This window comes from Sturnira hondurensis, unplaced genomic scaffold (genome assembly GCF_014824575.4).
Source record: "Sturnira hondurensis isolate 20B ecotype Veracruz unplaced genomic scaffold, ASM1482457v3 Scaffold0004091, whole genome shotgun sequence".
NCBI classification, from domain to species: Eukaryota; Metazoa; Chordata; class Mammalia; order Chiroptera; family Phyllostomidae; genus Sturnira; species Sturnira hondurensis.
The window spans coordinates 196,265-215,918 of NW_028076722.1; the positions used below are offsets into that span (position 1 = coordinate 196,265).

At 41.9% G+C, this 19,654-nt stretch overlaps 1 protein-coding gene across 1 annotated transcript in view; it reads right to left on the reverse strand.

The window, feature by feature from the left end:
- The window catches only part of TMEM47 (transmembrane protein 47), a 29,941-nt gene extending 14,165 nt beyond the window's left edge, over nucleotides 1–15,776 (reverse strand). Inside the window, exon 1 of the mRNA XM_037043457.1 lies at nucleotides 15,288–15,776. Coding sequence (XP_036899352.1) covers nucleotides 15,288–15,513 — 226 coding nt within the window. The 5' untranslated portion in view covers nucleotides 15,514–15,776. The remainder of the gene's footprint in view (nucleotides 1–15,287) is intronic.
- Between the last annotated feature and the right edge of the window lie 3,878 nt (nucleotides 15,777–19,654).

A 19,654-nucleotide genomic window follows, 5' to 3' on the forward strand; every position in this document is an offset into this window, starting at 1 on the left:
AAGCACTATCCAGCTTCTCAGAAAGCATCACGTAAAATGATACTGGGGAGAACATTCCCAGGATGCCTCTTCTGGCTCTCACTTTAATGTATGTGCAGGAAATGAAAACAGACTTAATCCATGATTAAATTGCAATATAGTCTATCCAAAGTCAAGAACTCATGATATGTGGATGCTGCACGCTGAAATTATCTCTCCAGAAACCTTCCAAAGTGCACTCTCTGCCGCAGGAGGATAAGAGATGAGTGGAGGAACATACAATACCCTATATTTTCTTCTTTTATTTATATTTGTTTATCCCTGCCTCAATGGTCCTCTTGTATACCCTCTCCTAATCAATTCTAGATATATAGCTGGCACTGAACTAGAACTCACACTGCATTTAGGAAGCAAACAAACAAGGGGAAAAACTGAAGAAATCCATGGTTCTTAAAATATAAAGGTGAATCACAAGAAAGTGGAGAACATTTTTTTCCTACCTTCTATTTGTAACAAAGCCATATAACTTCAAACAAATGTGTTACCTGGCTTTCAACCAGAGTTTAAAAGGATACCCATACTATGGCTTTTTATTTCATAACAGCATGTAGCTTTGAATTTAAAAAAACCAAAAGAATAATCTTTACTTTTGGAAGTCTCTAAATGGCTTTGAAAAAGTTTATACATAGCACAATTATACTGTACTTTAACATAACAGGAATACTTCTAAAAACTTTTAAGCTGAAATTTCTGAATAATAAATCAAATTTTCATTATATCAAAGTGGGGTACAAAGAAAATAATAAAATCCATTCATCCATCCATCCAGTTCCTGGAGACTTTGTTTAATAGAGAGCCCATGCTGAACACTTTCTAGTTGTACTATTACTTTTATCAAATGATAATTACTTTCAACACCTTCCTACAAATTATTTTCAATAAACAAGGATTTTAAAGTATCTATTTTACTTAAATCAAGATACAACAAAATATTTAATCATTTAAAAATCTTATAATGCAATCCTTTTTTTTCCTGATAAGCCCTTTTACTTAGCCCAATATGGGCTATTTTCACTTTCAACCCAAAAGAAACCGGGAATTAATTTTGATCACTTCCTCTACTTTAAATCTTCTAAAAAATAGCTAAAATACATATATTTGTTTGCATTTTGTAAAGACAGACTAAGAAAAAACTGGCAAACTTTCTCTATAAAGGGCCAGATAGTAAATATTCTTCCCTTCCTGGGTCATGACCTCTGTTGCAATTGCTCAGTTGTGCTATATAGTGTGAAAAGAGCCACAGACAATACATAAATGAATGAGTATGGCAACATCCCAATAAAACTTGATATACAAAAACAGGTGGCGGACTGGATTTGGCCCTCCAGATGCAATTGCTGATGCCTGGTCTAGATTTTATGTACCATTTTAAATGTTGAAATTTTTTGTAAGTAAAGGCCTCTCAGACAATGATAAATTCATAATGAAGTCAATTTGATAAATGAGTGATATAGGAGTACAAAGTGATGGTTATCCAATTTAGCAAAAGAAAACTGCAAAAGGTCCTAATCTCACATAATGTTGAACTTCCTTAAAATAGTAATACTTTATTCCATATAGAACACTATATGAAATGTAATAGAAGCCACCAGGAGACTAACAGTTATTAAAAGGGTCCAGAACTTAATTAGGAAGGGAACCTCTTACAACATAGGAAATAGTTCTAAAAAGTAAATGAATACAACCAGTTCTGATTTTCTTCCAAATGTCCTCTATTTATCTTTAGTACTGAGGATTATGGCTAATGAGAAAGTCACTCTAGACCTTAACTCAAAAAGGCCCATCACCAGCACCACCACTCATGTGATATTGCTACCCTTCCCTCTGATCCACAAGCATAGACATGCCTGCTCAAACAGAAAAGCCATTTTATTTTCCAAGAGAGACTAGAATTGGGCCATATCTGCTACTGTCCTGGCCAGAGCCTGGGGCTCAGACTGAAGTATTGAGGCTTTATCTCTGGTACATGGTGCCAAATTTGGGGATTGTTGTTATGGTATCCACTTGCAATGATTCACTCAGGCAGGCTGCCCAGAGCCAAAGCTGTAACCCGCTGACCAGTGGAGCATCAATCAGGAAGCTGAAAGAATGGTTCAATAAGGCTACTACAGTCAAAGAAGCTCAGGGCACTTTTCAATGTTCAGCACTATGCACTTGAGCTGAGAACATGCTTATGGTGTTGTGCCTCTTTCAGCAAACAGCTAGAATCCATTGTCCAAATACTAGGGCCTGCTTTGCAGGTCAGATAAAGTCAGGGACTATGCAGATTGGTCTGATACCATTTCCTTCCTTTTTTTAACTCAAACTTTTCTTCTTTATTGAGGAATAATTTACATACAGTAAAATAGATCTTAAGTTCAACGACTTCTGATAAATATATACACTGGGGTTATTAACGTTCAAATTGAGATACAGAACATTTTTATCATCCTCGCAAATTTCTACGTGCCCCCCTTTGAATCAAATCCTCCTCTTCCAGACAACTGCTGTAGATGCATTTTTTGCCTATTCCTCAACTTCCTGTAAATGCAATAATTAGGCAACATATTGTTTTGAGATTCATCCATTTTTTACATGTTTTCATAGTGTTTCCTTTTTTAAAAGATTTTTATTGTTATTCTATTACAGCTGTCTCAAGGTTTCCCGTTGCCCTCCTCTGCTCATCCACCCCCCCTCCAGTCAATTCCCACACTGTTGTCCATGTCTGTGGGGGGTCATCCATACATGTTCTTTGTCTAGTCCCCTCCTCTTCTTTCAACACATTTTCATCTTTCTTACTGAATAACATTAGAATATGGGGAATTTTAAAAAATGAAAAATACTTTTACAGATACCTATTAACAGCCATTAAAATAATAGGCTGGGCTTTATGTTTACACACGTATTTACTTATTTAGCACACGCAGATTTGAAAAGTATACATATAAAATATTTGTTGTAGACTATAGGATAGGCAATTTACAGTAATGTAATAAAGGCCAGAAAACTTGTCTCTACACTAATAGTTTTTCCATTAAAAGGTCTGCATGCTAAAAATACTTGTTATCCCACATTCAGTGCTTGCAAAACAAATTAAAGTGTCATAAAATTCTTAATTTTCAACTGCATTTCTTCAAAAAATTGTCTATTTTGTTTCCATAATTGGTGAATTTCTATATCAATGTTAGTTCCCTAATTTTATAACCCTCATATTTAGTCATATGAAGTGTTCAAAGTCCTTAGAGAGATCTATTACTCTGTATTAATTTTACACTTCTGTATAAATGATATACTGATGGTGAAGTGGAGCAGTGAACAGAAAGCAGCTCTGCAGAATGGCCGTGGTGGTGTTTTACAAATTGCATTGCTCTGCACAATTAAAGATGGTCATTGTTCAATGCTAGGCCAGCTGACATGAAATCTGAGTCTGGTTTCTAAGACCCAAGCAAACAAGTGATAATTAGTTTTGAGGAAGTAATGTATATCTTTGGTCTATAAACCTGTGAGGGCTCAGCGGGGCTGGGAGGAATGCTTTGGATCTGGAAATCAAACCAGAAAAGAGGCTGTCATAGTATATGTCAGGTTCCACTTCAGAGAATTTTGGCTACATGAACCAGTGACACATGGAGGCCTATGAGAACTACACCTATGGAAGCCACGGCCCAAGTTAACTGTGTACTTCTCCACTAGTGCTTTCTAACAGGAAAAAAAAGGGGGGGGGGAAGAACAGGAATGAATATCTATTTATACTGAATGTATATAAATATATAACGTTATCCTTTGCCCTGTAGTCAGAGAAAATTGGGCAGTCCTTGTGTTGTAATGTGGGGGAGCAGAGACTGTCACCACAAAAACAGACTTTGGGGGATAGTGATTATTTAAGTTGGTTATTTTGAAGGAACAAAAGACTGAGGAAGACATGCATGCTGATGTTCCCCCTAAGTGTCTACAAGAATTTAGAGAGAGGACCTGCCTCCGGAAGTGAGCTATCATCACAGACAGCTATAGTTTGACACGAACAAGTTGTGACACACAGGGAGGAGCCTAACAAGGCCCTTTGCTGATCAGAGCCCTCTGTGTTCCATTGTCAAAGATGGCCCGGCAAGCATTTGTTTCCCAAGCATTTGCTTTCCATCGCCTAGTGAACGGCCTTCTACACATTGATGTCCGGCCACTACTCTCCTTTTTCCTTCCCTCCAGGATGGCATGTACACCTCAACTGCCTGCCTGGTTTGTCCCAGGGCCCCATATTCTTATGGAACCCCACAAGTACATAGGTAATGATTTTGGTTCTTTTCTCCTGTTAATCTGTCTCATGTCTATTTAATTCTTAGGCCAGTCTGAAGAATCAAGAGGGGAAAAGGGGGAAATTTCAATTTGCAGCCTCTCCCACATCCCACAATGACATCAAGTCCAAAATTAATATGGAACTAAATTCAAGTCCTCTTTGAAGGTATTTTGATGAGCTGGCACCAGAGCTTCCAACGTCTCCAAGTGCTTTAGTATTCTGCAGAATTGTGCTGGCTTATGTTACAGTCTAAAACAACACAGTTCTGAAATTGCCACCACATTATGAAAATTCCACGGGCCATGTTGTAACTGCCGAATCAGAGAATTCCCATTCCCTTAGGGAACTGATGGTGAAAACTCACCTCTGATTTTCAGGAAAGGCAAAATCTTAATGATAATACATTTTCCACACTTTTGAGCCAAGGTTGATGTACCACGCCAGTACCTAAAGCTTTCCTCAATCCACCTCATTTCAAAATCTTTAATTTGTCAAACACTGGCTAACATTTATCACTGTAGGTATTGTTCATAAGATGGAATTAGTTCTACTGTCTGTAAATCCCTAATCACACAACTGCCACTTCTAGGAAATTAGGCATAACTAAAAAGCAATAAAGAGACAGACTTTTAAAAAGATTTTATTTATTTATCTTTAGAGGGGAAGGGAAGGAGGGAGGGAGAGAAATATCAATGTATGGTTGCCTCTTGTGTGTCCCCTGCTGGGAACTGTCCGGCAACACAGGCATGTGCCCTGACTGGAAGAAACAGATTTTTAACCTTAAAATTCAACCCCCAGTTTAGGTGGGGTAATATATCCCTAAATGTACTCTAATGTTTTAATGAGTGATTCTCACTTTACTGTAATTCTCAGCACAAATTAAAATACTGATTTTAAAAAATGTTTGTAATTACATTCAAATTTGCCAGACACTTATATTTTCACTTCTGAATTCTCCAAAAGAAAATTATATGAACCAAAATGACATCCATGATTGCAATCAATCAAACTCATCCGATAGCCCTGGCTAGTGTGGCTCAGTGGATTGAGCCCTGGCCTGTAAACAGAAAGGTTACTAGTTCGATTCCCAGTCAGGGCACATGCTTGGGTTGCAGCCAGGTCCCCAGTTAGGGGTGTGGGAGAGATAACCAATCAACGTTTCTCTCACACATGGATATTTCTTTCTCCATCCCTTCCCTTCTCTCTAAAAATAAATTAAAATTTTTTTTAAAAGGCTCTGCCATCCCTATTTAAAGAACAAAACCAAACTCATTCACTATTCTACCCATCCTCCTGACACCACCTCACAGGTCACCCACAGGTTCTCCCTAATTCACCCAAATGAGCCGGGTCACTTCACTCACTGCCCAGCAAGCGTTCGGTTCTAAATACCTGTATTCATGGGGAGGAACACTTTAGCAAAACATTTGAATTTATTTTACATGTATTGGTGAGAACTCAGAAAGCGAATTCAGTATTGCTGATTCTATTTTGTTGTCAGACACTGGAAGCACTGGGATGGCTTACCTTTGTTTAAGGAAAACAAGCTCAGCTACAGAATCATATTTCAAACCCACATTCCCCAAGATAATCCATCTCTTCACGGAAAACTGTCTTTTTCCCAGCTAGCTTCTATTGTCAGAAATTGTGGCCTTCAATTATTTTCATCAAGTGTAATGTAAGAATTTATTTTGAGGTTAATACTGCATACGTCTGAGTTTGGAGAGTAAGGCCATGTCCTTGTATATGGAGAATGCCCCAAAATGGTGCTGTTCTTTTTTGCAGGATCAACACCAAAACATTTCCAGAGGTATCAAATGATATATTTAACTTCTTAGAGTTAGTCTGCATGTGGCAAACGAACTGGGTCACTGAAACCATTACTGAGGGAGTTGAAAGTGTTTTCTTGGCTCCATTGCATTTTGACCTAAATCCATCAGTGTGGGATGAGTTTTCCACTACTCCATGAGATGGAGACACAAACAACGGCAGCAAAAAGAATTCAGAGTCTAATTTCAATCACGAAAATGACTACCTCTTTTTCAAACAACGAATATCAAAACTAGCATTCTTCACGTGCAAACAAATATTTAAGGCAAACAGCGCTGTCCTTTACAAAACGAACAACAGTGTAGACAGATGCGTGCTGCGCAGCACAAAGGGAAGTGCTGCACAAGAGAAGCACCTATTGTACAGACGCATCGTAATCACACTGGAAACAATACAAAAATTTTTACAGATTTTATTTATTCATTTCTAGAGGGGGGAAGGGAGAAAAAAGAGAGGGAGAGAAACATGATCACTGCCTCTCTCAATGCCCCCCACTGGGGACCTGGCCCACAACCCAGACATGTGCCCTGACTGGGAATCGAACTGGTGACCTTTCGGTTCACAGGCCAACACTCAACCCACTGAGCCATACCAGCCAGGCCTGGAAGCAACACAACTTAGAACCCTGCTCTTTAGGCCATTTATGAATTTAAAAAGTACAGTCGCATCCTAATTTTAAGCACATAAATGACCCAAGGTAACCATCCAAATTAGTGATGCAACAAACTCTAATGACCAAAGTGCAGATCAATTTTGCCAGAACCTTGGAAAATTCTGGTTGCCTCTAAGTATCAGATAGGGTACTGATTTTCAATCCATGACAGTTTTGTTCAAGTCTTTTGAGTAGCTTTGTGTTGATGTTAGAAGAATATGCACCCTTTTCTCACTAACAAATAAAGGGGCACTTTAGCTGCTTCACTGAATTCTATCTTAGAAATTTGGTGGAAATGCAATGTATCGTCTAAATACCATAAAATATGGCATTTCTTTTCCACAAAAATAAAACCATGGTATACAGTGCTTAGCAAACAGCGTTGCTATTACAGCATGTTTCAGTTTTTAGAAAAATGGAAAGACCACATCACTCCTAGTAACTGCAGTTTCTTACCATATGCTATGTTAAAAAGCTTTCATTAGCATTTGGTGATGTCCGATATATCTAACAGACACAGGTATTTCTCAATAGTAATCTCTAACTATAGTACTTCTATAAAGTTGTGATGAGTTTGTTACACTGAACATTGTTCCTTCCCCATTCTTTGGGTAAAACCTAAAAATGTTACAATTTGGAAAACTTGGCTACTTGGAAAAGCAGGAGAAAGGAAACCCACACTAGGACTAACTGGGGTGATCTTCCTCTAAGCAACTAAAAAGCTTTTCATGGGTTTATGGTAGCTAATCATAATCCAAGAGAAGATCAGCCAGTCACCCATGATCGGTATTGAAACACCCCCTCAGGAAATAAATATGGAGAGATACCACTGGCAATCCAGTGCTCGCCCACCAGTTCCCTGTTAGCCAGCTTCTTAAATGAGATCCCTTTTGTCCCCCCACAGAAGTCCAAGTTCCATTTCCTCCTTTACAGAACTTGGCACATTTTGATTGTTTCATCCATTTGTTTCACAGAAAGGATTTCTTTCATCACTTTACCCTCACCATCTCTCAGCCCAGTGCCTGGCATACTGACTGGCCAATTTTAGACCAGTTTCACGCCTACTCCCTGCTAGGAAACCAATGAGTATGCTTCAGGGAAGTTAACTCCTTGGGTACATGTGAGAAGACAGGTAAGAGGACAGAGGTCATTTGTACCTCTGTGTAAGTCACCTAATGGTGCTAGGAACAGACTCCAGGTTGCGTTCACAATGCAGCATGGCAGCATTTGGATGAACATTTGGTTTAGGGACCCTCAAACATGATGGCAATAACATCCTCTTGGATGGAAACTTAAATTCTTTTGTGGGGGTTCCTTCCTATGCATAGATAGGACCCAGAGGTCCCAACTTCTACTTTTTAACATCTTTTTGCCTAATAAACATATTTGGAAAAGACAGAAATCAGTATTTGTGACATCATCTTGAAACATTGCTCATTAAATGATCATTTCAAACCGCATAAGTTAATAACCTGGTAAAGACAAAAATAGTCTCCTGGGAAATTTCCCTTATTCTGTGGGAAACATGACGCCACATTTTTATAGGATGTTTTGTTTTGTTTTCTTAATGGGAGTCTTTGGTGCCAAAGGCAAGACTGAAATAGATGAAAAAATTGATCATCTACTAGTATCTCAAAATCCCACACAAATATAGGAACAATAGGGGTAAGAAAAGGTGTCCTTGTCTAATTCTCACGGGAGATGATCAGGCACTTTGTCAAGACTGGTAAAGATTTAAATGTCAGTGGCTATGACATGTGAGGGTGAAATTCTGCTTAGGGAAAAGTCAGTCTCTTTTGGTAAAGAAATATTTAAAAAAAAATAAAGCCAGGATGCAGTAATAAGTTGACCTAGTGAAATTTATATTCATTTAATCTACGTAAGAAGCTTATATGGCTGGCTCCCACATACTTTTGGGATTATTTTTCAACTTAAAATTAAGTAGTTGCTTTGAATGCTCTACCACAAAGAAACCGAAAGAAAAAAATCTTTGTTGATTTTTAAGGACCAGCAATGGTAACACCATAAATTTGATGATAATAAACATGTAAAACTTAACTAGCTTATCAACATGAGTCTATTTGAAGACTCACAATTCTGTGTGAAATCTAATTTTGGATGATGACATCATAAAAAGTGGACATCTATTTCATGTGTAGGCCTTAACCTCTTCATCTAAAATTCCATGACAGTATTCAACAATCCTGCAAACACTAACAGATTATTTTCTGAAATATTACAGGAAATTTTTGAAAACTCACCCTGCAAAAATACTGTGACTAAATACAATCTACCAACATTGTGCCTTGCCTCCGTTTTCTTAATCCATGCAATAAATTAGGTTGGGCAGGGTAATTTTTAAAATCTTTCCTGTTCCAAATGTGCTATAATTCTGCAATTCGGTATATGGGCAGTTATCAGGTAAAGAATTATTTTATTTTTTTAAAGTGGACAAAAACTACTCTGAAAGTCCAATTCTCTCTAGAGCTACAAGACTTGGCTCCTGTCTGGAATTTCAATATTTTAGCATTTGTGTACAAGGCATCTCATCAGGCTCACAAAACTTTTAAAAAACACTAAAATTTTATCAAGCAATATGAAGCAGCAAATTACAGTCCAGACTCTTATAATCAGTTTGATCCTTGGTCATTTGAGTCTGTCAGTCAAAGATGAGAGAAGAAAGTTATTTGTGGACAGGTTAGGTTTTTGAGTTCATTTGATTTCAAATCCAAAGTAACTGCATAGAAGTGACCAATCATTAAAGCCATGTGTCGGTTGAGGGTAGTTTTTGCCCTAGCCATACAATATTTATATAATCTATTCCAAGTCCTTAAAGAAAGAAGCCATGTAGTTAGTTGACTTTGTTCTTTGGAGGCAATAGTGTAAGAAAGCAAGATATGCAGCTAGATTCCAGTGTCAAAATGTATGCTGTAAATGTGGCCCCAAAGCATCTCCTAGCATGCATGCTCATCTACAATGTGGCAGTGTCACTGATCCATCAAGAGGTGGAGTCCAATTGTCTGCCCCCCTCTGGAATCTGGGCTGGCTATACGGCTCCCCTGTGATTTTCCAGGCTAGTTCAGACACAGCCTGTTTCTCTTAGGACCCTGGCTCTGGACAAAGCCACTCATCCTGTTAAGAAATCCAACAACCCTGAGACCACCATGCTAGAAGAGCCAGTCCCAGCTTATCCAGTCTCCCAGCCATTCCCACCAAGGTGCCAAACCCAGGCAAACCATTTGGAAGAGGACCCTGTACTCCCAGACATTCCAGTCACTAGACATTCAAGTCACCCCTGGCTATGGCCCCACACAGCCTGGGGCAGAGACAAGCCCTTATGCCTTCTCTGAATTCCTGACCCACAGAAGACATGAGCACAATGAAATAACTGTGATTTTACCCTACTAACTTTTGTGGGGGGTTGTTTCCCAGCATTAATAACTGGAACTCCTGGATAAATCCTGTCTTTACCACTGATTGAGAACTTAGTAAGCTTACGAAAACCCCTGGTCTCTTCAAAAGTATGTAGGGATAACGTTTGCTACTTCGCAAATTTATCGTGACATTGGGAATACTCAACGTGTCTGGCCCGTACGAGTAGTGAATAAAAAGTAGCTTTATTTGTGGTCATGATCTGTCAATGCCGAGAACACTGTTAAATGCTATATAACGCATATCAAACGTTGAATTTGAAACTAACGGTGCACTTCATTGTTCAATGCAAAGAAAGTATGCCATTTAAGGGGGGAAAGAATCCTCAATTATTGAAAAAAATCACTTTGGTCTTGTTCTTGGAATATATAATAAGAGATACAACCTTAAGGAGCATGTACTTTTGTATATTTAATCTTCATAAGAAACCATTTGAAGAGTTAAGTTGTGTGAGGTCACATGGCTGGTATAAGTGGCCAGTTTCAGGGCACTTTGAATCCAAAGCCTCATGCATTTATTTACAAGGCTCCTCTACCGTCCTAGAGGACTATGTTATAGTCTAGCGTAGTTCACGCAGAAGTTTACGGCGGTGTTTAGGTAATGTATTCCAGGGATTTATTCTGAAGCATGATAATCCTTCTCACTAATATATCTAGTAGCACCAGATGTGTATCTAGGGTCTTGCTAAGTGGCTTTACTATTAAACACAAACTTGAAGGAAATTCCTAAAGAGCATTCCTAACAGCAGACAAAATCTGTTGCTTAAGACATGTTTCTGTTTGTTTTGAAATGTCTTAGGAAAGCCTGGGTTTCTCACACACCCTTCAAATCCCTTAGCTGACAAGGATTGACCTAAACGGCTCCCTGGAGATTACAATCATTCTGTAAATGTGAGTGAAAGAGGAATCATATCTGCCCACAAACTAAAATGTCCTTTGTAAAAGTAAATTTAGGGAACTTGACAATCTTAGAAGCTGTGAAAAGAAAATCATCATGAAGATCTTGAAATAAGTTATCCTTGGTTTTCTCTGGTTTATTACTTCAGAAACTTTTGGTGCTAAGTGCTACTCTTTGTATAATTTTCCCACCCATCTAAGCTGTGTAGGTTAAAAGAAACACACACAGCACTTGTTCTACTTATGTTTCTTCGCAGGAAGCCAGAAGAGCGTATAACTGTTATGACTTCCAGGCTCGCTGAGCTATTTGTAAACTTGCATCAATATCGACTCATTTTAAGCAACAAGCTGAACCTTCCCTGGAGCAAACTATGCTGTGAACTTTCCCAATGAAATGCCATTTCTCAATTAAGGTATGGGTTTAAAATATGCACAAATGATCTCAGAATTACTGTATTTCAGATTTTCTAAGATTTTCAGGTGTTTAGGCAGTTCGGTTTATTTTAAACTACCACCCAAGACAGGTTTTCTTATAACGCCTTTTAAAGTGGATTTTTATACTACCACTTAAAAAAGGAGCTACATATAAATCACTCTTAAAAGAACCTCTTGTCAACTGAAAATAATAATATTCACCTGTTATTAGCATACGGCACACTGCCATTTCAAAACTGCCAGTGACTCATGTTACAAATGCAGCTATTTTTAGGACAGTGCAGGGATGATGTTAACAATATTCCTTGAAAAGGCACTAACTACTTGATCAAGTATTTTGTGGATGGAAAAATGGATGAACACACTTGTTACATCCCAACCCAAAATTACTCAGTAAAATTTTTTTCATTTGGCCACCTGCACTCCTTGCTTTTTGTTAGTCAGTAAGTCACAAACATTAAAACAAGCAATCTGCTTTATATAAAAGAGCTCCATATTTATAAATCTTAAAGAATAAACGTAAAATCACCCCAGAGGTTATACAGCACATTTGATGTCAAGTTCAGGGCAGCAGACTGTATACACCTGAGTAATCCTATTTGCATGAAGGGTTCTCCTGTAATTGCTATGGTTGTGAAACCCTAACAAATATATTCTTTTAAAAAGTTATCACAACTGAATGTCACTAAGCAAAAGTCTAAAACATTACTATCGTTTAAAAAATAGGACTGAACATGAATTAAAAGGATTTATGAAAAGCCAAAGTCAGTACTGGGGAAAACTACCCTTAGAAATTCTATGGCCAGCAGCCATGGAAGTACAATGGCTTCTAAACTTCCTAAGCACATTCTTATTTTTTGTTTGTTTGTTTCCACTGCAAATGGCAGTCATTTAGTAATTTTCTCATTTGTCTCTTTTGGAGAACTAAAATTTTAAGATAAATGCCTGGACTGCCCGCCCCCTGCACACACTGAATTGGGACATGGGAGAAAAGCATGATGACTGACTGACACCGGGATTTGTGGTTCCTACCAGAAGTGCTGACGCAACCTTCAATGCACCAGGACACAAAAGGCACGGTTCTGCTTTGGCCTAGAAGCATAAAGCAGGTTATGAGCAGCACACAATGCATATGTGCTACCAACATTAAAATGCAGCTTTAAAAATAATGGCTATGGGGAAAGTTTCTGTAGGAAGTGGGCCCAAGTAGGACAGATTGTCGTCCGCGTCAGTAGAAACATTCCTGAAATTTCCCTTCTCTAAATACAAGCTGGCCTCTTCTGGGCAGTTTAATTCTAATTAAGACAAAGGTTTTTAATAAGCCCTGAAAATCCTGGTGAATGGCCTTCTGTAAAACTGCCCTTGCTGGTTCCTCCAGTGATAATTCGTTTTGAGAAACAGTGAAGTGGAGCTCTTAAAATCTTCAAGAATACATTTCTTTCCCTGCTTTCTGCTACTACACAGCAAACGGACTGAGAAAAGCTGCTGGCCCTTTGGAACAGGCTACTCGTTTTCAATTCAAGCTGACCCCTTCGTTTCAAAACACTGGTGGATAGAAGCTTCAAGTCCACAGAACATTTGAAGAAAACTGATTTTGCAAAGTGGGGAGCGTTAGCAATTTTCCATAGCGTTCCCCTTCCAACCCCACCACACACCACCCTGGGGAGGCAAGAGTGAACTGCTGCTAAATTAAGAAAGCCAACCACTTGTCCCAGATACCCTCAAAAATACCATCTCCACTCCCCACCCTATTCCCATTTGCTTATGAAGTATACTTTTTCTAGCATATAAATTATTTGGAAAGCAAAAGGAAACTAAAGCTGATTTTCAAGAACCCAAATAGAAGTCAATGCTGGGATACGAGTTTCAGCAAGAAGGCACAAAAACAGGTTGAGAGAAAACATCAGAAATTGTGCCTGCCTCAGATTTGTACCTTGCCCAGTCCCATTATCAACACCTTTGCATTAAGCTGGTGTCTCGCTACTTCCTGGCCTAGAGAAGTTGGGGAGTGGGGAGCCGAGATAAATGGGTATGGAGGCAATTAAGGAGAGATTAGCAAGTGCTGCACACTGCTCAACAAACCCAAGCTGGCTTATCCCCATACCCCACATTCCTGGCCAAGAGAACAGGATCCAGGCCTGAAAAGAAAATGGGAGTTGAGGCTGGTTTCTCTAACCTAGCTGGAAAGTCTTCATGCAATCAGGGGCTATTATTTCAGGAGACAGTGGGAAAGGGGCAAAAGACTCACGTTGCTAAGGAGACATGCTGAAGCTGGCATTCCTACATAAATTTCCATTTCTATTGGACAGGGGAAAGAAAAGATATTTTCCCCAAAGTTTATTTGGATCCCCTGGTTACTGAAGAAAGGCATTTTACCGAATTTATTTCATCTTTAGTTGTAAACAACCAACCCTTAAAGAATTAAAAGACCTAAATGTTGACCCCCTGCTGCCAACCAGTCCCCTCCACAGTGAATTAAGCAACAAAGCCGAAACCCTTCAATGGGAATTTTGAGGAAATATCAAAGAAAAAGCCTTTGTAAATAGAAAAATCAAATTTATGAAAGAAACTTAAGCAACTGAACTAATCTCTCTTATACCAAGAAACTGAAGACAAAAGTCAGTCAGATACTTGTGAATTGTGTGCCATTTCAACTTTCCTGGAACTGGAAACATTTCCAGTAAAGCTTTATAAGTAGTCCCAAGGCCATGAAACTGCACGAAGGAATTTAATGAGTTTCTCAGGGGGGTGTGTAAAATCACGGGCAGCTCCTCTCCCTTTATTCCCCTTTCTCTGTATTGACAGCAGCTAAAGAATCAACATTAGCAAGGGAAAGGGTTTGCAGCAGGAAATGGGAAGTTGGCATTTCTGCCATGGGCACAAGTGGGGCGCAGGAGAAGGCAAATGGGGTCAAGGAGAGAGGAAGGCAGTATGGTAGCCCCAGTGACTACCTTCTTCCCCACCCCCACCCTACCCATTTGCAGCTTTCAGTGCTGGCTGAAAATGGTACGAGGTTCCAGGCTTCTGTGAGTAGTTCGTGAAGAGAAAGAAAGGTCTGAAGGACGGAGAAGGTACTTGGGCTGGGAGAGAAAGACAACTCACAAGCAACGACAGTGTCACCAAAAAAAGGAAAAGGAAATTAAGCCTGTCCCTCTCCTAACTCTCCATATCTCTCAAATATGTTAGAAAATAAAGTCCGAGCCTAAACTCATTGTGGGGGAAGCCAGGCAAAGTGGAGTAGAAGAGGCAGGAACGCGGGCACTAAGAGGTAAACTCAGGCGGATGCCCGCGGAGAGATGAGGGAGAAGAGGGCGCGGAAGACCCAGAGAGCCCCTGGCATCCTGCTGGAGTTGGCGCGTTTTTGCTTTCTCTTTTAAAGGGGATGGGGAAGCCGTTGCGTTTTTAACACAGACATATGGTCTTCACCTTAAATGATAACAATTACCCAGAAAGAGCATCCGTGTTACTCTAGAGCCCGAGGAAATGCCACGGGAGGAGGGGGAGAGGGCGCGGGATGTCACACCGGGTTTGGTTGGGGACTAGAACCGGGGAGAGGGGAGGGATGGGCAGCAGGGAGGTGGCTGGGGCCCGAGGATCTCGGAAAGGCCAGGACGGAGAGGGGCAGACAAGGGTAGGGGACACAGAAGGTGCGGGGGAGTGGTAGTGGCTGTCCTGGCAGTGGGGCGCGGGGCAGTCCCGGGTGGGAGGCAGGGGTCGCGGCGCGCCGGGCCCTCACCGCTGCTGAGCGTGGACTCGCAGTGCCAGATGTCCCAGCTGGCGGGTTTCCGGCAGGACTCCCACAGGGACAGGTAGTACTGGTGGTCGGCCGTGACCCAAGCCGGGCTCAGCACGGCACCCAGGTCCAGACACAGCGCCAGAAAGATGCACACCAGCCCGACCAGCTTCAGCGGGGTCAGCACCGACACGCGCACCTCCTCCATGCCGCTGCCCGCCGAAGCCATGCCCGGGGCGCCTCAGTCAGCCCGCCCGCGGGAGGCGAGGACGCCAGGCGGGTCGGGAGAGCTGGGAGCCCGACCTCCCTCGAAGGAAAGCAGCCGCGGTGCGGCACGCGGAGCTCGCTCCCTCCGGGATCCTCGTCCCCCGCCGCCGCAAAATTGGTCTGCGGAGGTGGCCGGCCCAGGCAGCAACACCGATCCCACCACGGACCTTCGCCACTGATCCCGCGCCGCGATCAACCCGCGCCGGCGCCCGCTCCGCCCCAGCGCAGCCCTGCTCGCTCCGCCCCGACCCCTCCCCAGGCTGTGGGAGGCAGCGCCGAGTGGGGCGGGGCGGCGGTCGGCGCCTAGGCGGTGTCAGGCTTCAGCTCCTGACTCCAAGTGCGCTAGGCTTGCTCCCGCCCCGCCCCAGCCCGCCCCAGCCCGCCCCAGCCCGCCCCACCCCGCCCCACCCCGCCCCTGTCCAGTGCTTCCCTCTAGGGTTGCTACTCTACCCCTCGCCAGCAGCGCGCGCAGAGCGAGTCTTCTGGCCCCGTGCTCCGCGCGCGAGGAACGCAGTGGGAGCCCCGAGCCCCCGACTGGCTGCACGGGGCAATTCCTCAAAACTGCCGGGTGCCCGCCCCCGCCCCAGGCAGCAGGACTTGGAGGTCCCCTTGTTTCCCACCCCTACGCCCAGCCATCACGTGGGTTTCCTTTTCTTAGCAAGCTGGAGTGGGTCCTTGTCTAGAAGGCGTCGGCTGTGGACTCCTAGGTTTCCAGGGCTGTAGCCATTGGAGTAAGAAGTGATGGAACACCATCCGCCCAGTGCTACCGCCCCGTTAGTTTCTTATGCTGGGGGATTTGGAGAAAGGAGAAGCGAAGTGACAACAGGTGTTACGTCCTCTCTTTTCAAACCCAGGATGGACCCAGTCTCGGACTCAGGAATCCCTTAGTTTTTACTATTTCCTAACTTTCCCTCTGAAACTGCTTCTAGTCTCTGGGCTCGCCTCCTTTCACGCCCCTTGTGAAAGGCGATTACTTGGGGAATGCAGGCGCTAAAATGGTATTGAAAGCTCCTGCAAAACGTGAAGTAAGCCTTACTTGCTTCCCCGCTGCTCTCTTCTTGGATTGGGTGTTGACTAAAACTGATATTCTTTTGCTTTACCTTGTGCCAAGTTGGATCTGAATTCCTGCGGGGGCGTTAACCTGTTCCTGTCCCCGCAAGACGTAGCCCACGGCCTGACATAGGAAAAGTGGCATATCTTTAAGTAATCAATCTACACATCTGTATCGAACACCTATACTATATAGTACGCTCGGGGCTAAGGATTCAACCAGATATGACCTTGCTCCTGTTCTTAAGGAGACGCTCTATTTTTTAAAACCTATACCTGAGAAATAAACACCCCCTGAAATTGAATTTGCAGTTTTGTAATTAACTAGGTCAGCTTGTGATTGGTGGGTCATCTGGAAAATTTGATGAGAAACTCAAAATAGTGGTTAAGATCAGAAGGATGGAAGAAATGCCTCCTCTCTTTGAATGAAAGCAGGGTCCTTGACACTTCAGGATTTCATAGATTTGTGAATAACCATTTCCTTCCTTCTAACCACATCTTTCCTTGGGGCTAACTACATTTTGACCCAAGCAACATTTCTTTAAATCCTCACCAGAGGATATGTTTATTGATTTTAAAGAGAAAGGAAAGGAGAGAGGTTGACAGAGAGAGAGACAGAGACAGTGACAGAGAGAGCCATCCATGGGAGAGAGAAACAGATCAGAGCCTCCTGGACTGCCCCAACCAGGGATTAAACTGGCAACCTATGTATGTGCCCTGGCTGGGACTCGAACCCACAACCTTTTTGTGTACGGAGTCACGTTCCAACCAACCCAGGCACCTGGCCAGGGCCCCAGGCAGCATTTCAAATGTAAGAAACATTCAGTTAGTGTCAAATGACTTGAGAAGAAGAACCAACCCAATGTGAAATTAAAACGGTCATTTTCTTACATTTGGAAATTAGAGAACTGGTAGCTTTCCCCTTAATTACAGTGTTTATTGCCATTAATAAAGAATGAGCCCTCTGAGCTCCTTAACCTCTAACCTCTAACATGTTTCTTGGCCTCCCAACCTCCCAAAGAGGAAGAAGCCTAAGTGCTTCTCCTTATAAATGGTTCCTAATGGAACACTGAAAAATTAAAAACCAGGATGACTGATAGGGATGGCCGGGCTTGTGATAGTTTTCTGTTACCTGGTTTTATGTTCACGAGCTTGTAATGTTCTTTTGAAAATAATATTTAAAAATTTTTCTTGACCATGCCCTTGAAGTTATAAAGAAATGTTTTTTTCCTCAAGTTCTATCACCTGCCCTTTAAAGTCCATTTCTAGTCAGCTGTCTTTTCTTTGTCTTTATCTGTTCTAAATTGGGCTTTCTTCCTCCTCCACCACCACTCGTGCCACCCCACCCTCCCTTTGCTTCATTTTTCTGGCTTTTTCTGAACTGCTCACTGGAGTGCCTCCATTCTTCTTTGTACTACCTATAAACGTGTCTCTGCACTGTTTCCAAAATTAGGAAAATAAGCCATTCTAACAACAAAAAGCCAATTCTCCAAAAATGCTCCATTCCTCTGTTAACCATTTGTAGAATTTGTACTACATAATATGGGTCAACCATCCTTAATCCTAACTTTCAAAAAATGAAAAGCTCTCAAGACAAAGGGTTTTATTTTTCATGAGTCTATTGAAAAAATCATTTGGTTGGAAACCCAGTTTCCAATTGATCCGAGGCTATTTATTTTTTATTTATCCCACTTAGTGTGAATAGATATGTAGCCACATTCCCTGTTGGGCATTGTCTAGTTTACAGAATGTGCACCATAGTATCCTTCAAAAATCTGAAAAAGTCTGAATTCCTTGATACAACTAGCCCCAAAGGTTTCAGATGAGAGATGGTGAACCTGCATTTACCCTAAGGATGGAAAAAGTAGAGTGGGGGATTTCAGCAATTAGTAAACAGGGAATGAAACCTACAAAAAAAGTTACCTGGCAGGAAGTGGAATTAGAGGCGACAACTAAGGTATGTGTGTGTGTGTGTGTGTGCAGGAGAAAGGTAGAAACAAGGATTGAAATAGAATCTTGTCTGAGAAATAAGTGAAGTATGAGTGAAATAAGTGAAATGAGAAATAAGTGAAAAAGAGTCTTTGACTCCAGAGAACTTGCTGGAGATCTCTTAGAAGCAGTGACTTTGTTGGCCCTGCACTATAGTGGCACACAAAGGCCAGAGGCGCCCTCTTTCACATGACCTTAACCTACGACACCATGTCACAATAGTTACCCTTAGCCCTGGACTTCAATGGGGGCAGAGTCTAAAGGCCTTAACTTTCTCCTCTTGCAGTGTAAGAGGTTCATGAAACTTGCCCTGGCTGATGTGGCTGGCTCAGTGGATTGAGTGCCAGCCTGTGAACCAAACAGTCACTGGTTCGATTCCCGGTCAGGGCACATGCTTGGGTTGTGAGTCAGGTCCCCAGTAGGGGAACGCTCGAAGGGCAGCCACACACTGATGTTTCTCTCCCTGTCTATCTCCCTCCCTTACCCTCTCTAAAAATAAATAAATAAACTCTTAAAAAAAGAGCTTCTTGAAAATTGGAGTCACAGACTCTGATGCGTGACTCTCTAAGTTGTACAGCCAGGGAAAGGCAGGAAGGAGTCATTCTGTAGACCCTGAAGTAAAGGAAGAGATCAGCCTCGCACTCCAGTCAGTCAGGCCAGAAAAATGGGGACAGCAGTGTGAGGGGTGAGGTTGGATGCATAGATTGGGAAATTCATCAGAGAAGTAGAAATGTGTCCTGGTGGGAGGCAGAGGGTGTGGAGGAGATGGGGAGGGGAAGCATGTTCCAGACTTTGAACGTCTCCTAAGAAAATAAAGAGGGGTAAATGTCATGTTGTCTGTTACTGTCTGTCAGCAAGGGCACCCTCTCTACATATGCTTAACAGCTGAAATGTCCACCAACTAAAGTTCTCGGTTTGGGATAAACCAGAGGGGACTTAATCCATTAGGGACTAAGCAGGAATAATGGACTGTTTTCAGGAATGAGCCCAGCAAATCTCATACATGGTTCAAGTCACCAGTCTTGTCATTGTCATAGCAGCCCCTTCTACTCCTTTAGGCAGGC